The sequence below is a fragment of the Schistocerca piceifrons genome, chromosome 3, assembly GCF_021461385.2.
Source record: "Schistocerca piceifrons isolate TAMUIC-IGC-003096 chromosome 3, iqSchPice1.1, whole genome shotgun sequence".
Taxonomy (NCBI): domain Eukaryota; kingdom Metazoa; phylum Arthropoda; class Insecta; order Orthoptera; family Acrididae; genus Schistocerca; species Schistocerca piceifrons.
Genome location: NC_060140.1, coordinates 216,235,341 through 216,253,675, shown reverse-complemented (window position 1 = coordinate 216,253,675; position 18,335 = coordinate 216,235,341). Strand labels below are relative to the sequence as shown.

At 43.3% G+C, this 18,335-nt stretch overlaps 1 protein-coding gene across 1 annotated transcript in view; it reads right to left on the bottom strand.

Moving 5' to 3' along the window:
* LOC124788522 overlaps positions 1-18,335 on the bottom strand; it is a 215,060-nt gene that overhangs the window by 107,499 nt on the left and 89,226 nt on the right. Inside the window, exon 3 of the mRNA XM_047255792.1 lies at positions 11,926-12,105. Coding sequence (XP_047111748.1) covers positions 11,926-12,105 — 180 coding nt within the window. The remainder of the gene's footprint in view (positions 1-11,925; positions 12,106-18,335) is intronic.

The following is an 18,335-nucleotide window of genomic DNA, read 5'->3' as shown; positions in this document are numbered from 1 at the left end:
CTGTTTCCTTAAGTAACGTAACTACCCGGCGAACGGTCTGGACACTTGGATGATGTCGTCCAGGATACCGAGCAGCATACATAGCACACGCCCGTTGGGCATTTTGATCACAACACGGTATCGACCTTTTCCGCAATTGGTAAACAGTCCATTTTAACACGGGTAATGTATCACGAAGCAAATACCGTTACGTGATACCACGTACTTATACGTTTTTGACTATTACAGCGCCACCTATCACAAAGCGAAAAAGTGGTCCAACTCAAAAATTCATATTTCTTTACGTACTACACGAATATGTAATAAAAAATGGGGGTTCCTATTTAAAAAATACGCAGTTGATACCCGTTTGACCTATGGCAGCGCTATCTAGCGGGCCAACCATAGCGCCGTCTGGTTTTCTCCTTCAAGCTAGACGAGTTTCGTTCTTTGTAGTTTTTTCGTTTGATGCTTATTTCGTGAGATATTTGGCCCGGTCACTATCAATGGACCACCCTGTATATACTTACATAGATTGCTAAGGCTAGGGATTGTAATATGACGCTACGGTAACCATATCCTGATTTGCCGAAGCATTATGATCGTCTGCTTAATACCGTGTTGATCCATCTTTGGAACTGAATACAGCAGCGATTCTGCGCGGCATGGAAACGATAAGTCCTTGCTAGGTTTCCGGAGGTATGTGGCGCCAGATGTCTCCGCATGGATCACCCAATTCCTGTAACTTTCCGGTTGGTGGTTCCTGGGCACAGAGCTGGCGCCTGATAGCGTCCCAGACGTGTTCCATCGGATTTGGTGGCCACGACATTAAAGTGAATTCACGACCATGTTCATCAAACCACTGCGGCATCATTCTGGCCTTGTGACATGCGAAGTAATATTCTGCTGGAAGAAGCTCTCGCCGTCGGAGAAAACATCAAGCGTGAACAGCGTAAGTGGTTATCAGCTTCTTGCCTGCCTGAAACGTTTGGGACCAGCGGGTTTCTAATTATGGTTTGACTGCAGCGCAGTGGCCTTTATGGCAGACTGAAACGCACCAATCCTGTTCTTCGCCAACTGGGCCACGTTTTAGTAAACTCGGTCGATATGAACAGAAGTCTACAGAAAGGAGATATTTTCGTTATGTAGCGGTTTTCGTGAAATATCGAGAAATTTGGAGTTCATTTTATTAAACTACCTCGTGTATTTTAAGGACTGTAATACAGATTTTGAATCCCATGGCATAAAAAGGTTATGGAACCGATAATGGCAGCCAAATTTGAGAGCCTTTCGTATCACTATCATCTCCGCAGTAAAAACAGAACAGTCTAGAGGGTTCAAATTTGCATTTCTGCTTGGGGGCTAAGAATGTATACCCAATTTCTAACGAGATTATTTTATCGAGAACCATCAGTATTCAACAAAGAGTAACGTAAGCTGTGAATTCAGTGACAAATATTTTCGCCAAATAAAAAATAAAGTTATGTCGGACGTAGAATGGAATTTCAGTAGTAAGGCGTTCGCGGATGCTGACTACATTGTCCCAGCACATGCAGGCAGGCAGCAGAACTGTGCCGTCAAGTTTCTGCTGCGCATGCTTAGCACCTTCGTGACGTATGACGCATCCGTAATCTACGAATGACCGGACAGGGCCCTGCTACATGAGCAAACGAATGTAAAGCGCCGCACCCCACAAAGTTCTAACGACAGTTCTCATTACGTTAATATTGCTTTCCATTTTATTGTTAATGTGAAATATACGAAGTGTGATCAAGAAGTAACGGGAATTTTTGTTTTTCTTAAAGAATCTTTATTTATTCATCTTCATCAACATCAACTTCGTCCCTTTCAAAATAAACCCGCTCAGATATAACACACTGGTGCCAGCACTTTCTCCAACCATGGAAGCACTTCTGGAACTCACGTTTTGTTACCGTGTTCAACTCCTTCAGCATTTCTGTTTTTATGTCATCAATGGTAGCTAAACGACATCCTTTCATGGTTCTCTTAAGCCTCGGGAATAGAAAGAGGTCATAGGGGGCCATGTCCGGCGAACACGATGGCTGAGGCAACATAACAGTTTTGTTTTTGCCAAAAACCCACGAACAAGCATTCAGGCGTGAACGAGGGCATTATCGTGATTCAATTTAGGCGAGTGGTTTTGTCACAATTCTGGTCGTTTTCTTCAAATGGCTTCACGGAAATGGTGCATAACTTCCATGTATTTTCCTTATTCGCCGCACGACCATAAGGAAGGAAATCATGATGCACTATGCCATTTTAAACGAAGGAAACAGTGCGAATCTTCACATGTGATCGAATGCGTCGAATTCTTTTCCGTCTTGGCTCTTCAAGCAGTTTTCATTGGGACAGTTGTGCCTTGGCTTCGACGTCACACCTGTATAAACCACATTTCTTCACCTGTTATAACGAATTTATGGATTGTTGTCGACTTCGTTCAGCAATTCCTGTGCGATTTCTACTCGACATCGTTTTGGTCGAAATTCAAAAATTCCGGAACAAACTTTCCTGCTACACGTTTCGTACCCTAAACATCGGAAAAAAATTGCCTGGCATGGGCCAAACGATATGCCGCCGTCATGACCAACCTCTCTGGTGGTGATTCAGCGGTTTTTCAGATCCATTTTCTTTACTTCTTCCACAATGCTTTTTAGTACTTTTGTACTAGGGCGTCCAGCGCGGTCGTCGCTTTCAACTTCTTCTTGACCCTCTTTGAAACGTTTATACCACTCATAAACTCTTGTCTTATTCATAGTAATGTCGTTAAAAGCCACAATCAGCATTTTGAGTGCGGTGCTGCACTTTATTTCATTTCCAAGCAAAATTTAATGCAATTTATTTGACTCGTCTTTATCGAAAGTAAAAATTCGCCGAGCACTCGAAAATACATATAACCTTGTAGACTGTCTACAATAAACTAAATACTCGTAATAACTGAAAATGCAAACATACATCAAGAACATTTGTACCAACAAGACAAAAAAATTGAAAATCGGATGCAGAAGGCCCGCGAAAATAAAAAAAAAATTCCCGTTACTTTTAGAGCACATTTCGTATGAACAGACCACGTAGGTTTGTAACTCGCTGTGGTGAAAGCAATATTTATCCGCATTCATTATCGGAATCTTAGTTTCACAGAATAGTGGTCTGCGTGGTCTTTGGGCGGAATGCGGAGGAATTTTATGGTCACGTAAGTACATCCAGCACACTGTGCGCTAAAGACCAAGTTGTTACCCCCATTTGGCACATTTTCGCTACCTGTTGTGTTACGGAATCATCTTCTGGGGAACATAAACAACGTGTAGAGTAGATAACAGTATATCTTGCAGAGCTCTTTCTAAAGGAATCTGGATTTATCACTCTCACTTCTCAGTATATTAACCTCTTAATGTTTTTTGTTGTCGACAGAAAAAGTCACTTTCATTTGAACCGCGATTCCCAAAGTTGGAATACAAGGCACAATAACAGTTCTCTGGTTGGAATTGCCTTCTTGTCTATGGCTCAAATTAGAGTAATGTTTTATGGCACAGAGGTATTCGGTAAGTATCAAATTGTTATGGCTTTCGTGGCCTCTTGTTGACGAATTGCCTATTGGCTTCTCTCTCGGTTTTTCCGGTCGACGTTTTTTTTGATGATTTGTTTCTGGCGTTTCACCAGCACGAGTGGTTGTCATTGTCAAAGCTTCCCCCCCCCCCTCCCCCCCGACTGATTTTGGTGGACTGGAATCGATCTCGCGGCCGCAGATTGTATGTGCCTGGCGCGTCAAGGTCCGAAGACTTTTCTGTGGTCATTCCCGCTGCGGTTATCCCCTTGCTAGCTGCATCGAGATTCTGAAAAAAGTAGGGGTAAGCTATAGGGATAGACGTGTCATATACAATATGTACAACAACCAAGAGGGAATAATAAGAGTGGACGATCAAGAACGAAGTGCTCGTATTAAGAAGGGTGTAAGACAAGGCTGTAGCCTTTCGCCCCTACTCTTCATTGTGTACATCGAGGAAGCAATGATGGAAATAAAAGAAAGGTTCAGGAGTGGAATTAAAATACAAGGTGAAAGGATATCAATGATACGATTCGCTGATGACATTGCTATCCTGAGTGAAAGTGAAGAAGAATTAAATGATCGGCTGAACGGAATGAACAGTCTAATGAGTACACAGTATGGTTTGAGAGTAAATCGGAGAAAGACGAAGGTAATGAGAGGTAGTAGAAATGAGAACAGCGAGAAACTTAACATCAGGATTGATGGTCACGAAGTCAAATAAGTTAAGGAATTCTGCTACCTAGGCAGTAAAATAACCAGTGACAGACGGAGCAAGGAGGACATCAAAAGCAGACTCGCTATGGCAATAAAGGCATTTCTGGCCAAGAGAAGTCTACTAATATCAAATACCGGCCTTAATTTGAGGAAGAAATTTCTGAGGATGTACGTCTGGAGTACAGCATTGTATGGTAGTGAAACATGGACTGTGGGAAAACCGGAACAGAAGAGAATCGAAGCATTTGAGATGTGGTGCTATAGACGAATGTTGAAAATTAGGTGGACTGATAAGGTAAGGAATGAGGAGGTTCTACGCAGAATCGGAGAGGAAAGGAATATGTGGAAAACACTGATAAGGAGAAGCGACAGGATGATAGGACATCTGCTAAGACATGAGGGAATGACTTCCATGGTACTAGAGGGAGCTTTAGAGGGCAAAAACTGTAGAGGAAGACAGAGATTGGAATACGTCAAGCAAATAATTGAGGACGTAGGTTGCAAGTGCTACTCTGAGATGAAGAGGTTAGCACAGGAAAGAAATTCGTGGCGGGACGCATCAAACCAATCAGTAGACTGATGACAAAAAAAAAAAAAAAGAAGAAGAAGCTGCAACGGTCGTTCGCTGCACGACAAGAATCTAGGATCCGTTCACCTTGAGGCTTTCCTCTTTCTTGTTGAAGCTGTTGACATATTTGTGTATTTCTGTAGCTCTCCTGAACAAGCGGGTGTGATAGCCCTTCTCTGCAGCAAGAACTTCCGTGTCGGCGAATTTTACCATGTGGTCGGCATGACTGAAACTTTTGTAACGCGAGTAAGACAAATATGCGAGCCACAGCACCTCAGACTCGAGATGCAACACCTGGAAAGCGTTCTGAGGAACACTGGGTACTCCACTAACTACATAACAAGTGTCACAGAATCAAAAAGTCGGAAAAAGAAATGTCAGAAGCAGCCTTTCTGCCATACATTCCCATATTGACAGACAGAATCGGCCGCATATTGCATGGAGTATTTACAAACCGATAAAGAAGACCAAACAGTGTCTCAGATCGACAAAGGAGAAAAGGGACCCACTTGTAATGTTGGGAACACACCGTATACCATGAACATGTGGAAAATTCTATGTTGGAATCACTGGACTATCAGTGAACACCGGGATCACTCAATACAGGGCCATTGTAGCTGGAGAAGGTGGAGAAATCGGCCGTGGCGGAGCGCGCGCTTTGTGAGACCGACCACATAGCGAAATTCGCCAATACGGAAGTTCTTGCTGTAGAGAAGAGCTATCACACCCGCTTTTTCAGGGGAGCTATGGAAATACACAAACATGACAATGGCTTCAGCAAGAAATAGGATAGCTTCAACGTGAACGCATCCTGGATTCCCGTCATGCATCGAACAATCGTTGCAGGTATCAAGGGGAGAACCGTAGCCGTAATGACCACGGTAAAAGCCTTGGACGTTGGCGCACATAATATGTGGCCGCGAGCTCGACTCCTGTGCACGACCAGTAATGGAGGGCAAAGCTTTGACAATGCCAGCCACTCGTGCTGGCGAAACGCAAGAAAAATCATCACACAAACGTCGGCCGAAGAACTCGAGACAGCAGCCAACAGGCAGTTTGACGTATTGGATCTCATACAATATAAAGAATTAAATTAAAAATAACTACCAATTCAAAATAAAATTTAAAACTTGTCACCAGCCAGTCTTTCTGCAAATTATTTGATTATTTTGACTCAAGGATTGAAAATTTCGGTTACCTGTATGGCAAGTTTCAGAGTTTATTTTAAAGTTACTTGTCAAGTTCAGTGCATTGTAAACAGGCTTCTGTCGTTACAGATGTAAGTAATTACTTTCTTAGATACATACCAAAATAATCAATATCACAGAGTACGTGTTTGTACTTTGACGGGTCACTGATGGTAACGAAATTTTTAATATGAGGATGATTGCTTGATCAATCAAAACCGGCCATCAGTTTATAAATTTTACACTGAAAATGAATACCGCTTACTCCACAAACTAAAAAAGTAAATGTTAAGCCACTAATAGAAGAAAAACAACAGCTGCATAATTTAACTAAGGGAGTTGCAGTTTGTTGTTTCAGAGTAACATGTTGACTGCTAATTTCGTAGGTTTCATTTACCTGACAGAAGCGCAACTAGTACACTGTCCAGATGCGTTAATGTGATCACGCAGCGAGATGTGCAAAAAGAGTCAATGAGGCTGTAGAAGGTCCCGACAGGGATATGGAGACACGCCAACTCCAGTGCCGTGGTCAGTGCGCTAGGTTTCTCTGTTGTGGATCCATCGCCCGAATATCCCGATCGAGGGGGTACCACGTATTCTCCACTGGGTTTAAATCTGAGAGTCTGGTGACCAGGGGAGTGCGGTAAACTCATAGAAGTCGGAAGGTGCGAGATACAGGCGGTAGGCTGGATGAGGTAAAAGAGCCTAATGAAGTTTTGTGAGTTCTTCCCGGGTGCGCAGAATTATGTGAGGCCTTGCGTTGTCATGGAGGAGAAGTTCGTTTGCATTTATGTGGCGACGAAGACGTTAAAGTCGTTTCTTCAGTTACCTAAGTGTGGCACAATACACTTCTGAGTGATCGTTGAACCATGAAAGAGGATTTCGAATACAATAAAGCATTCTGAGTCCAAGAAGGCGGTCGCCATGACTTCACCGGCTGAGAGTGCAGCTTTGAAATTTTTCTTCGGAGGGGAGGTGGCGTTGTGCCACTCCATAGAGTGCCGTTTTGTTTCCAGTTCGAAGTGATGAACCCATCTTTCATCGTCTGTAACGATATTCGAGACAAAAACTGCCACGATCAGTCTCGTAACTTGTAAGCAAGTCTGCATAAATGGTCCTTCGTTGGTCTTTGTGGTCTTCTGTTAGGCGGAGAGGAACCAAGTGGGCAAACACTTTTGAGTACCCCAACTGGTGGACGAGTGTATCAGCACTACCGACAGAAACATCCAGTTGAACAGCGAGGTGTCTAACTGTGATCCGTCTATCACTTCTAATGAGACTGTCCGCACGTGCCAACATTACAGGAGCCACAGCTGTGTGCGGCCAGACAGTACGCGGGACATTGGACAAGTTTGCGCGACCTTGTTGCAGTGATGACAGACGCGTCGTTCAACAAATCGTCGTGCTTTTGTTCACTGCCAGGTCTTCTAGGCCATTACGCACGTTTCTATGACTATCTGCGATGCTCTGGTTTTCCGCAAAAAAGAAAAAAAGTCAATGACAGCTCTCAGCTTGGAAGGCACCTTCTTTACAGACGGCATTTTGAAGGCTACGTATAATACCGCCTCCTATCACAGGTTCTGAATCTAAAAGGGCTGAAGCGGGACGGTTCCACGATGTCCCACAACCAATTCCGCATTTTTTCTACCGAAACTGGCGGAGAAACTTATTGAAAGCCCCTTGTAGTTGTTTGTAACAGTTACTCGTATTTCACTAACAGCTCGTTCACATTATAGAAGGGTGACCTTCTTGATGAGATGCGTGGAACGTCACGAATGAATGCACTTAGTCAGGCCTATGCCGTTCACGCCAGTCTCAGTCGGGAAAAAATACTGGCCGCAAAAGGCAGTTATCAGAATATGAGCTCAAGTGAAGCACATAGTTACAACTTATCACAGAAGTATGATCCAGCATATATACTGGTAGCACAAAAAAGACTTTCATCCTAAACTCAAGAACGTTATGTGTCTGCAAGACTGTTGTACAGCTGTCTACTGAATGTCTGATTGTTTGCCTTTTGCAATGGTGTCATACCTGTGCTCCATCCAGTCTACATAACGACAGCTGTAGAAAATCCAGACGTATCAGTGTAAGATCGAAAGAAATGCCTCCCACAGGTGAGAGTATTAAAATGCCACAGGTTATCTGCCGAAGCATTCGCAACAAAGTACCAGAGTTCAGAGTGCTCTTGAAAATCAGTGAAGCTAACACAATACTAGGTATTATATACCTGGAATTGTCAGCAGTGACATTTTGGGGAAAATTTAAGCGTATTTCGAAAGGATAGGCTAATGGGAAATGGTGGTGGTGCATTTTTAGCAGTATATAAAAAACTCATATCCACAGGGATAGGAACTGAAGCTGCATGTGAGATTGTTGAGGCAAGATTCGCTATCAGGGATGGGCTTGTACGTAAGTTCCCCAATTATACAGTGATCATCGGTAGAAACTTTAATTATCCTACGATCAATTGGAAAAATTTCAGTGAGCGTTATAAGACATGCTACGAAACATTACTAAATGCCATCTCTGAAAATTATCTAGACTAGACAGTTCAGAGTCCCATTTATGGTAGTAATATATTGTACCTAATGGCAATAAGTATACCTGACCTCTTTGAGGATGTCCACATCGAAACTGGTATCAATGACCATGATGCGGTTGTGGCAACATTGATTACCAAAGTACAAACGACAACTAAAAGAAGCAGAAAGATGTATATGTTCAGTAAACTTGATAAAAATCAGTAGTGTAATATCTCAGTGAGGAACCTGAAACCTTCAGCACGGGACAGGAGCATGGAGAGGACAATGGCTCAAGTTTAAAAGTTGACCATGGACTGGATAGATATGTACCCAACAAAGAAGTTCATAATGGGAGGGTTCCCTCATGGTATATAGTCACTCTACAGAAACTTCTAAAGAAATAGACTACTGCATAATAGGTGTAAAACAAAGCATACGACTGTGGTAGAGAGGTACTGAATGAAACGCATTTGGCTGTCATGAGAGCAATGCGCCTTCAGTGACTATCTTAGCAGAATATTGACAAAACCCAAAGAAATTCTGGTTGTTTGTAAAGGCTGTTAGTGGCACCAAAGTTAGTGTCCAGTCATTCATGGACGAGAGTAGAACCGAAACTCAGAGAACCAAAGCAAAAGCAGAAATGCTTAACTGTGCTTACAATGTTTTTTTACAAAAGAAAAACCAGGGGTGTTGGCGCATGTTAATTCTCGTACCAATGATAACCTGAGTGAAATAGATATTACTGTCAGTGGTACTGAGAAACAGCTGAAATCGTTAAAATTGAACAAAGCTCCAGAGCCCGATGGAATATCTGTCAGATTATATAAATACTGAACTTGCAGCTGACTGTTATCGACCCTAGACCCCTCGGACTAGACACCGTCTCCAGTAGTTGGAAGGAAGCGAAGGTCACACCCGTCTACAAGAAGCGTAGTACAGTCCGATATCATTGACATCGAATTGTTGTAGAATCTTAGAACATATTCTGAACTCAAACACAATGAAGTATCTTGAACAGAACGACCTCTCCATGTCAACCAGCATGGATTCGAAGATATCGATCATGTGAAATTCAACTATTACTTTCCTCACATGACATACTAAAAGATTTTGATCAAGGCACTCAGGAAGATGCAATATTTCTTGATTTCCGAAAAGCATTTGAATCAGCACCACACTTACGCCTATTGCCAAAGTTCGACCATATGGGGTATCGAGCGAAATTTGTGATTGGACTGGGGACTTTTAGGAAGGGAGGACGTAGTATGTTATCTTGGATGGCGAAACATCCTCAGACATAGAAGTAACTTTGAGTGTGCCCAGGGAAGTGTGTGGGACCCTTGCTGTTCATGTTGCAGACATTATTAATACTAACCTCAGACTTTCTGCAGACGATGCAGGTATCTATAATGAAGTACTGTCTGAAAGGTGAGCGTTACAGAGATGCTGAAGAAACTGGACTGGTAGCTCTTGAAGATAGACGTAACTACACTCCTGGAAATGGAAAAAAGAACACATTGACACCGGTGTGTCAGACCCACCATAATTGCTCCGGACACTGCGAGAGGGCTGTACAAGCAATGATCACACGCACGGCACTGCGGACACACCAGGAACCGCGGTGTTGGCCGTCGAATGGCGCTAGCTGCGCAGCATTTGTGCACCGCCGCCGTCAGTGTCAGCCAGTTTGCCGTGGCATACGGAGCTCCATCGCAGTCTTTAACACTGGTAGCATGCCGCGACAGCGTGGACGTGAACCGTATGTGCAATTGACGGACTTTGAGCGAGGGCGTATAGTGGGCATGCGGGAGGCCGGGTGGACGTACCGCCGAATTGCTCAACACGTAGGGCGTGAGGTCTCCACAGTACATCGATGTTGTCGCCAGTGGTCGGCGGAAGGTGCACGTGCCCGTCGACCTGGGACCGGACCGCAGCGACGCACGGATGCACGCCAAGACCGTAGGATCCTACGCAGTGCCGTAGGGGACCGCACCGCCACTTCCCAGCAAATTAGGGACACTGTTGCTCCTGGGGTATCGGCGAGGACCATTCGCAACCGTCTCCATGAAGCTGGGCTACGGTCCCGCACACCGTTAGGCCGTCTTCCGCTCACGCCCCAACATCTTGCAGCCCGCCTCCAGTGGTGTCGCGACAGGCGTGAATGGAGGGACGAATGGAGACGTGTCGTCTTCAGCGATGAGAGTCGCTTCTGCCTTGGTGCCAATGATGGTCGTATGCGTGTTTGGCGCCGTGCAGGTGAGCGCCACAATCAGGACTGCATACGACCGAGGCACACAGGGCCAACACCCGGCATCATGGTGTGGGGAGCGATCTCCTACACTGGCCGTACACCACTGGTGATCGTCGAGGGGACACTGAATAGTGCACGGTACATCCAAACCGTCATCGAACCCATCGTTCTGCCATTCCTAGACCGGCAAGGGAACTTGCTGTTCCAACAGGACAATGCACCTCCGCATGTATCCCGTGCCACCCAACGTGCTCTAGAAGGTGTAAGTCAACTACCCTGGCCAGCAAGATCTCCGGATCTGTCCCCCATTGAGCATGTTTGGGACTGGATGAAGCGTCGTCTCACGCGGTCTGCACGTCCAGCACGAACGCTGGTCCAACTGAGGCGCCAGGTGGAAATGGCATGGCAAGCCGTTCCACAGGACTACATCCAGCATCTCTACGATCGTCTCCATGGGAGAATAGCAGCCTGCATTGCTGCGAAAGGTGGATATACACTGTACTAGTGCCGACATTGTGCATGCTCTGTTGCCTGTGTCTATGTGCCTGTGGTTCTGTCAGTGTGATCATGTGATGTATCTGACCCCAGGAATGTGTCAATAAAGTTTCCCCTTCCTGGGACAATGAATTCACGGTGTTCTTATTTCAATTTCCAGGAGTGTATTACGATAAAGTCTACTAACAAAGTTTCAAAAATCGGCTTGGAATGCTGACTCTGGGAATATAATATAACCCACTACGTATCGATCACATAGGAATTGTTGGGGCTGGATTAGAATAATTATAGCACACAATAAGGCATCCAGACAGTCATTCTTCTCGCGCTCCAAACATGAATGGAACGGGAAGAAACCCTCATAATTGATACAAGGAGACGCATCTTCTGCCACGCACTTGGTGGTGGTTTGCAGATTACGGATATGGATGTAGATAATACTGTCAACTGATACATCAAACGTGAGGCACTAATTTGACTGACATTGTATTAAAACGTAAGTAAATCAAATTTTCAAAGTTAATTTAGACAGGAATCAACGTTATCATGTGGTTCCAAACCATCACAACACTGTTGTGCGTTTTAACTTTACAGAATTTGAAACAGATAATGAGGTGTTATGTAATGGAAAAATTACTTACTGCTGTCAACTGTCGAAGCAATATTTCTCTTCAGGTACTTAGGCATGTCAACGTTATTCCAGCTGACTGATCGCTTCGCTATGTTAACGAGGTCAGCTATCTCCATGTTGAAGGCCACTTCAAATTGTACCAGCTGAAACTGCAGAATCTCCTTTCTTCTGATTTTTCTCACTGCGTCACCTAAAGAGACATTGAAATGTGTATTTTAGGCTTTTAGGTAAACAAATTAACGTATCATATTTGCACTGCCTGACAAAAAGGTGGGGCACCAAGAAGACAAGGTCGGATGTTTGTATAACTTTGTACGTGTATGTATATGAGAAGAGTTGCAATTGTGTTGTCGGAGTTATAGATCTCTGTGAAGAGTAGAACGGCGACCATAGTACATCAGTGTTGTCGGTGTTTCGTGTTGTTACCAAGCCTGATATGGAATGTACAGGCCGTCAGCAGCGTCAGATGCTGAGTGATTGCTGTGAAGGGCATGGGGATTCTGTGTACACGTGTGAGACAGCATTATCAGCACCTGACATAGTTTGGAGGGGGCCTTATTGTGGGTCACCATTTGGCCTGTAGGTCGAATCGACCAATATTTTTGGGGTATTCGGATGTGACAGTGGTCAGACGTTGGACTCCACGAGAAAGTCCAGAACAGACATTCTCGTCCTCTAGTTTCCTATCCACCACGTCTGACCACCACAAGGGAAGACCGCTGTATTGTTCATCAAGTGCATCGTAACCCGTTAACATCTGCATCTGCCATCCGACAACAGCTAATAAACTCCCCCCAACGTTCTGTGTCATCCTACTCCACAGGTCGGATACTAGTAGCAGCCGGAATAGTGATTACCTTCGCATGCGTAGGCTGCCGTCAACACAACAGAAAAGCCTGTTCTACGTTCGTAGGCTTCCACGGCCGGTGGCTATTTGCATAACATAATTTTGAGTATTGCTCCGCCTCACTGCAAACTACAAAAACAACTAAATTGACAACGTTTCGACCGACTTGCTACGGCTCTCTCCAGGCCCCAAAACCCAAAATTATTTTATCCAAAAAGAAACGGGTGTGTTTGGAGCGGTACCGTTACTGGAAACATGGACTGCTGATGAATGGTGTCGCAGTGTGTTCGGCGACGAATCGCGGTTCTGAACTACTCCGAATGACCATCGTATGCGAGTCTGGAGGCGACTTGGGAAAAGGTTCCCTTCATTTAATGTTTTGGAGAGGCACAGAGGTGCTACTCCAGACGTCATGGTGTGGGCAGCCATCGGGTATGACTTTAGGTTACTGCTGGTAGTGACTGAGCGACTCCATCAGTATTACGGTGCGCCACGGAATTCCTAGATCTTCATGACTTACCTCTCAAGTTATCCCATTTTTCAACAGGACAGTGCGCGTCCGCACATGGCACATGTCTTTATGAGCTATCTGTGTAATGTTGAGGTATTCCCGTGTACAGCTAAAAGCCAGAAATACATCTCCGAGAGAATATGTGTGGCACCAGCTTGGACGTCAACTGCGTCCCAGTGCCAGTATGCACGATGTCGGGGGCCAGTTCCAACATTTGTGGACCAGCTTGTCTCAGGAGAGGGTATAATGGCTTTCTGACACCCTTACCAACCGAATTAGTGTACGCATCCAGGCCAGGGCAGGTCATACTGAGATGTGGGAGCATACTACCAAGTTCCTTGTGAATCTGACTCGATTTGGATAATAACTGAAATAACATCACATAACCCATCAACCTGTGAAGTTTCGCCTGGTTTCCTCCTCTCCTTCTGGGAGATCCGCTTTTCTGTCGGGCAGTATATAATGTAACTCCGCCATAGCCGGTCCCAAGCTCGGTTGAAAAAGGAGGGGGAGGAGTAACACCTCATAAAAAAAACCTTGGTTCACCTGGCCCGGGTGATAGTACGTCGTGAGGGCCCCTTGCCAGGGACACGGTGAAGACCTCAACGGCAGTGAAGGCGGCGATGAAGATCATCGGTACGGCGGAACTGGCGGAAGAGGTAATCTCGCTTTTTGGGATACTATAAAAGCTATCGTCCAAGGTTATTTGGACAAAGGGCACGACGGTTCCACAGGTTAGTGGCGGTAACCTACAGCGTCTGTTCCACATGTTAGTGGCGGCTGATCTATAAAACTCAGAAGTAGAACTCTGAGCTTAACTAGACTGAAATCTCAATTTCAGTCACAAACCCAATCCAATTAAATCAACATGGATACCGCACGGTTGAAAAACCGCAAGTGGTCTATTCGGATTCTGGGGAGACCACAGAAGTGTGCATGGAGGTAAATCGGAGTACCTCAAAACCCCGTAATAACAAAATCAAACCCAAATCTAGGATTTGGCTAATGACATTTAACGTAAATTCTCTCTTAAAAATGGGAAAACTAAAAAACATCCTGGACAAATCCAGAGAACGTAAAATCAAAATTATTGCATTTCAGGAATCACGATATACAGATGAAAATCCTTTTGATTCGGAAGGATACAGGATATACAAAGGAAAACCTGGAAAACGAGCCATGGCAAATTGTCCACAATTTGGAACTGGATTTATAGTAGATACATCAATACTTGATTCAGTCGCAACTTTCAAATCTTACTCGGATCGGCTCTCCACGATGACAATAAAATCAGCTAATAAGATATACACCCTAATCAACGGACATGCACAAACTAACATCACTAACAAAAATAAAATAGAAGAAGTAGAAGAATTCTGGAACCAATTAGATAATATTCTCCAAAAAATCCCAAATAACCATGTCAAAATCCTTATGGGCGATTTCAATGCACAAATCGGTAAAGAAAAGAAATATCGATATTAGGTAGGTAAATGGTCGGGGTATACACAGACCAACCGGAATGGCATGCGACTCACTGAAATCTGCAAAAACCATGACCTATTTTCCAAATCAACATTTCTCAAGAAAAGAGCCTCGAAAACGAAAACTTGGATCTCACCTAATCCATTACTAGGTGAATATCAGTTGGATCATGTAATGATCTCCCGCGTAAATACAGTAGAAATCATGAAACTTAAAGTTCTTAATGGACTAGACCTAGATTCCGACCATTACCCAACAAAATTCTCCCTAGATGTCATTCCAGAAAAAAGAAAATTCACTAAGAAATCTCCACACCGTAAATATGATGTACAAAAGATAAATGGCAATGAACAATTTACAAAAGAAACGCAAAATTTAAAACCACAAAATTGGCAACAACTGCAAGCAGGACTTTTAAATGCAGCTGAAACTGTAGCACCGCAAACAAGAACACGTAAACACCCATGGTGGACAGATGAGTGTGACCAACTGATAAATCTCAGACAACAGGCGTGGCAAAATTGGTTGTGCAACAAAAATCAAAAGACCCTGGAAGATCTCAAAGATACCAGGAAAACAGTCACAAAAGCAATACGAACAGTCCGTAAACAACACGAAGACAAAAAGCTGCAAGACATAGAAAATGATTTCAAGAAAAACAATTCCCGAAATTTCTACAGAGTATTCAAACAAAAATTAACAAAGTACTCTCCTCCATCACTCCAGTTCAAAAATGACCATAGGGAAATTGCTCATACCAACAACGAAAACTGTGAAATTCTTGCAAAATACTTTTATAAATTACTGAATTGTGAAAAGCCTGCAGAAAAATTTGAGTTCCATCGTACACAACGAAACCCAGACCCAAAGCCACCAAGTTTACAAGAGATTAAAGAGATAATTCAGTCACTGAAAAATAACAAAGCATCAGGAGAAGACCAAATCATCGCAGAGTTATGGAAAAATGCAGGAGAAAATCTTATTGCAAAACTCAAAGAAATTATACATGAAATCTGGAAAACTGAAAAAATCCCCACAGATTGGAAGACTGCAATTATATATCCTCTGTACAAAAAAGGAAGTAAAACAGACCCCAACAACTATCGTGGAATCTCTTTATTGTCAATAACATACAAAATTCTGTGTAAAGCCCTACTAAACCGCGCAGAACCTCAGCTGGATTCAAAACTTGGCGAATACCAAGGTGGGTTCAGAAAAGGTCGATCATGCGTAGAACAAATCCTTAACTTGAAACACTCAATGAAATATTTACATAGTACTTCAAACAAAAGTTACGTCATCACGTTTGTCGACTTTAAAAAAGCATGTGACAGTATAGACCGAGAATCCCTTTTTGAAGTATTAGCAGAATTTAGACTAGATCAAAAGACAACAAACATCATAAAAGAAACACTCACGGGGACCAAATCCAAAGTAAAATTTATGGGAGAATTGAACACAGAATTTGAAATAGACACAGGAGTACGACAAGGGGATGTACTGTCCCCAGTGCTCTTCAATTGTGCTCTTGAAAAAGTTGTTAGAGAATGGAAAAAAGCAGGTGCACCAGCACACAGACTGGGACCAAGACATAATGGCATAGAATCAGACTGTTTAGCATTTGCTGATGACATGGCACTGATCGCACAAGACATTACCGATGCACAGAAACAGCTAGAATTATTACAAGAACAGGCAGCTAAAATAGGATTACAAATTTCATTTGAAAAAACAAAATTTATGACATCAAAGTCGCACCTTCTGATCTCAAAATTGGTAATAACTACATCTCTCGAGTAAAAGAATTTAAATATTTAGGTGAATGGATTGCAGAAAATTGTAATGAAAAGAAATCTGTCAGATCAAGAGTCCAGAAAATGGAGACGGCGTTTCAGTTAACAAAAAACATTTGCAACAAAAAGAGTCTCTCGTGGAACTGCAAAATACGACACTATACAACAGTAATTAGACCCGAAGCTCTCTACGCATCTGAGACACTAAACCTTCAACACAGAACACTAAAAGAGGAATTAGAAGTGAAAGAACGTAAGATAATGAGGAAAATCCTAGGACAAAGAACTAAAGATGGGGTACATTATCCAAAACCCAATGCAGAAATATATAAAAATACCTCCAAAATAACAGACACAATGCGCATGAGAAGAATCCAATTCATGGGGCACTTACAAAGAATGGACTCAAACAGGTTAACGCACAAAATCCATACATTTTTAAAGAACAAAACTACAAGACCGGACTGGTACAAATGGTACGGAAAAAGACCTGAGAGAATTAGGGTCTCCAAATCTACATGATAGAAATGAAATCAGAAAAATCACAAACACACGGGATTTTGAGGAAGAAGAGAGAAAAACTAACCGACATACATGGTCTACGCAACGAAAGCTAGCCCATTCGTTGTTCATGAAGGAATACTGGGCGAAAAGGAACGCCAACAAATGTTGATTACGCGTGGTCCTAAGTGACCCATCCGCGAAGAAGAAGAAGAAGAAGAAGAAGTAACACACCTTTTTCATTTTATCAATCGCTGATGTTTCACATTAATAGTTAAACAATATATTTGGGTAACTTTGTTAGCAGAGGTGGTATGCCATGCTAAGCACTAGAAGCAAAAATTACATGACTACTCACCTGACATACTTGTATGAAAGATGACCAATAAAAAGTAGGCAACTCACGTCTCTAAGAACCATTGATCGCAACATACCAGCGTGACATTCAAACCGTAACTAGTTTCATCTTGCTCGATCAGTTCAGTTGCAGTGGAGGAATAGTTTACTACAGAAGTGTTTGTATATTTTTATAAAGCTACAAAAAAACAAGTGTTTGGGCCCAAAGGAAGTGTTATAAATGTAATAGAAAGTGCAGGGTAATGTTTGTACAGCTTGATGTGTTTTAATTTCGTACTTAGCAATTAGATCCATAGGGGGCAACGGCCTTGCCACAGCTGATACACCGGTTCCCGTGAGATCACCGAAGTTAAGCGCTTCTTGATGCAATAATTTACCAACAGCCGTATGATTTGTAGAAGTTTATTTTACTTTATGAACTTCTATGTGCTGCTACCAGTTTCGGCATTACATTGATACCATCTTCAGGCCCCACTCGTCATAGTCGTAAAGTCGCTATACACGGAAGGAGCCATATAGGAGCCATATAACTGGATCCGTGAATCAATCGTCCTGCAACAGCTCTTGGTGGCCAGGTGACACAGGCGATTTGCGAACAGCGACTTTACGACTATGACGAGTGGGGCCTGAAGATCGCATCAATGTAATGCCGAAACTGGTAGCAGCACATAGAAGTTCATAAAATAAAATAAACTTCTACAAATTATACGGCTGTTGGTAAATTATTGCATCAAGAAGTTCATGCCAGCCGTCGTCCCACGATCCATAATGGATCAACGAAGATAAGAAGTTAAGTGCTGTCGGGCATGGCGGGCACTTGGATGGATGGGTGACCATCCAGGCCGCCATGCGCTGTTGCCATTTTTCGGGCTGCACCCAGCGTCGTGATGCCAATGGATGAGCTACTTGACCGAATAATAGCGGCT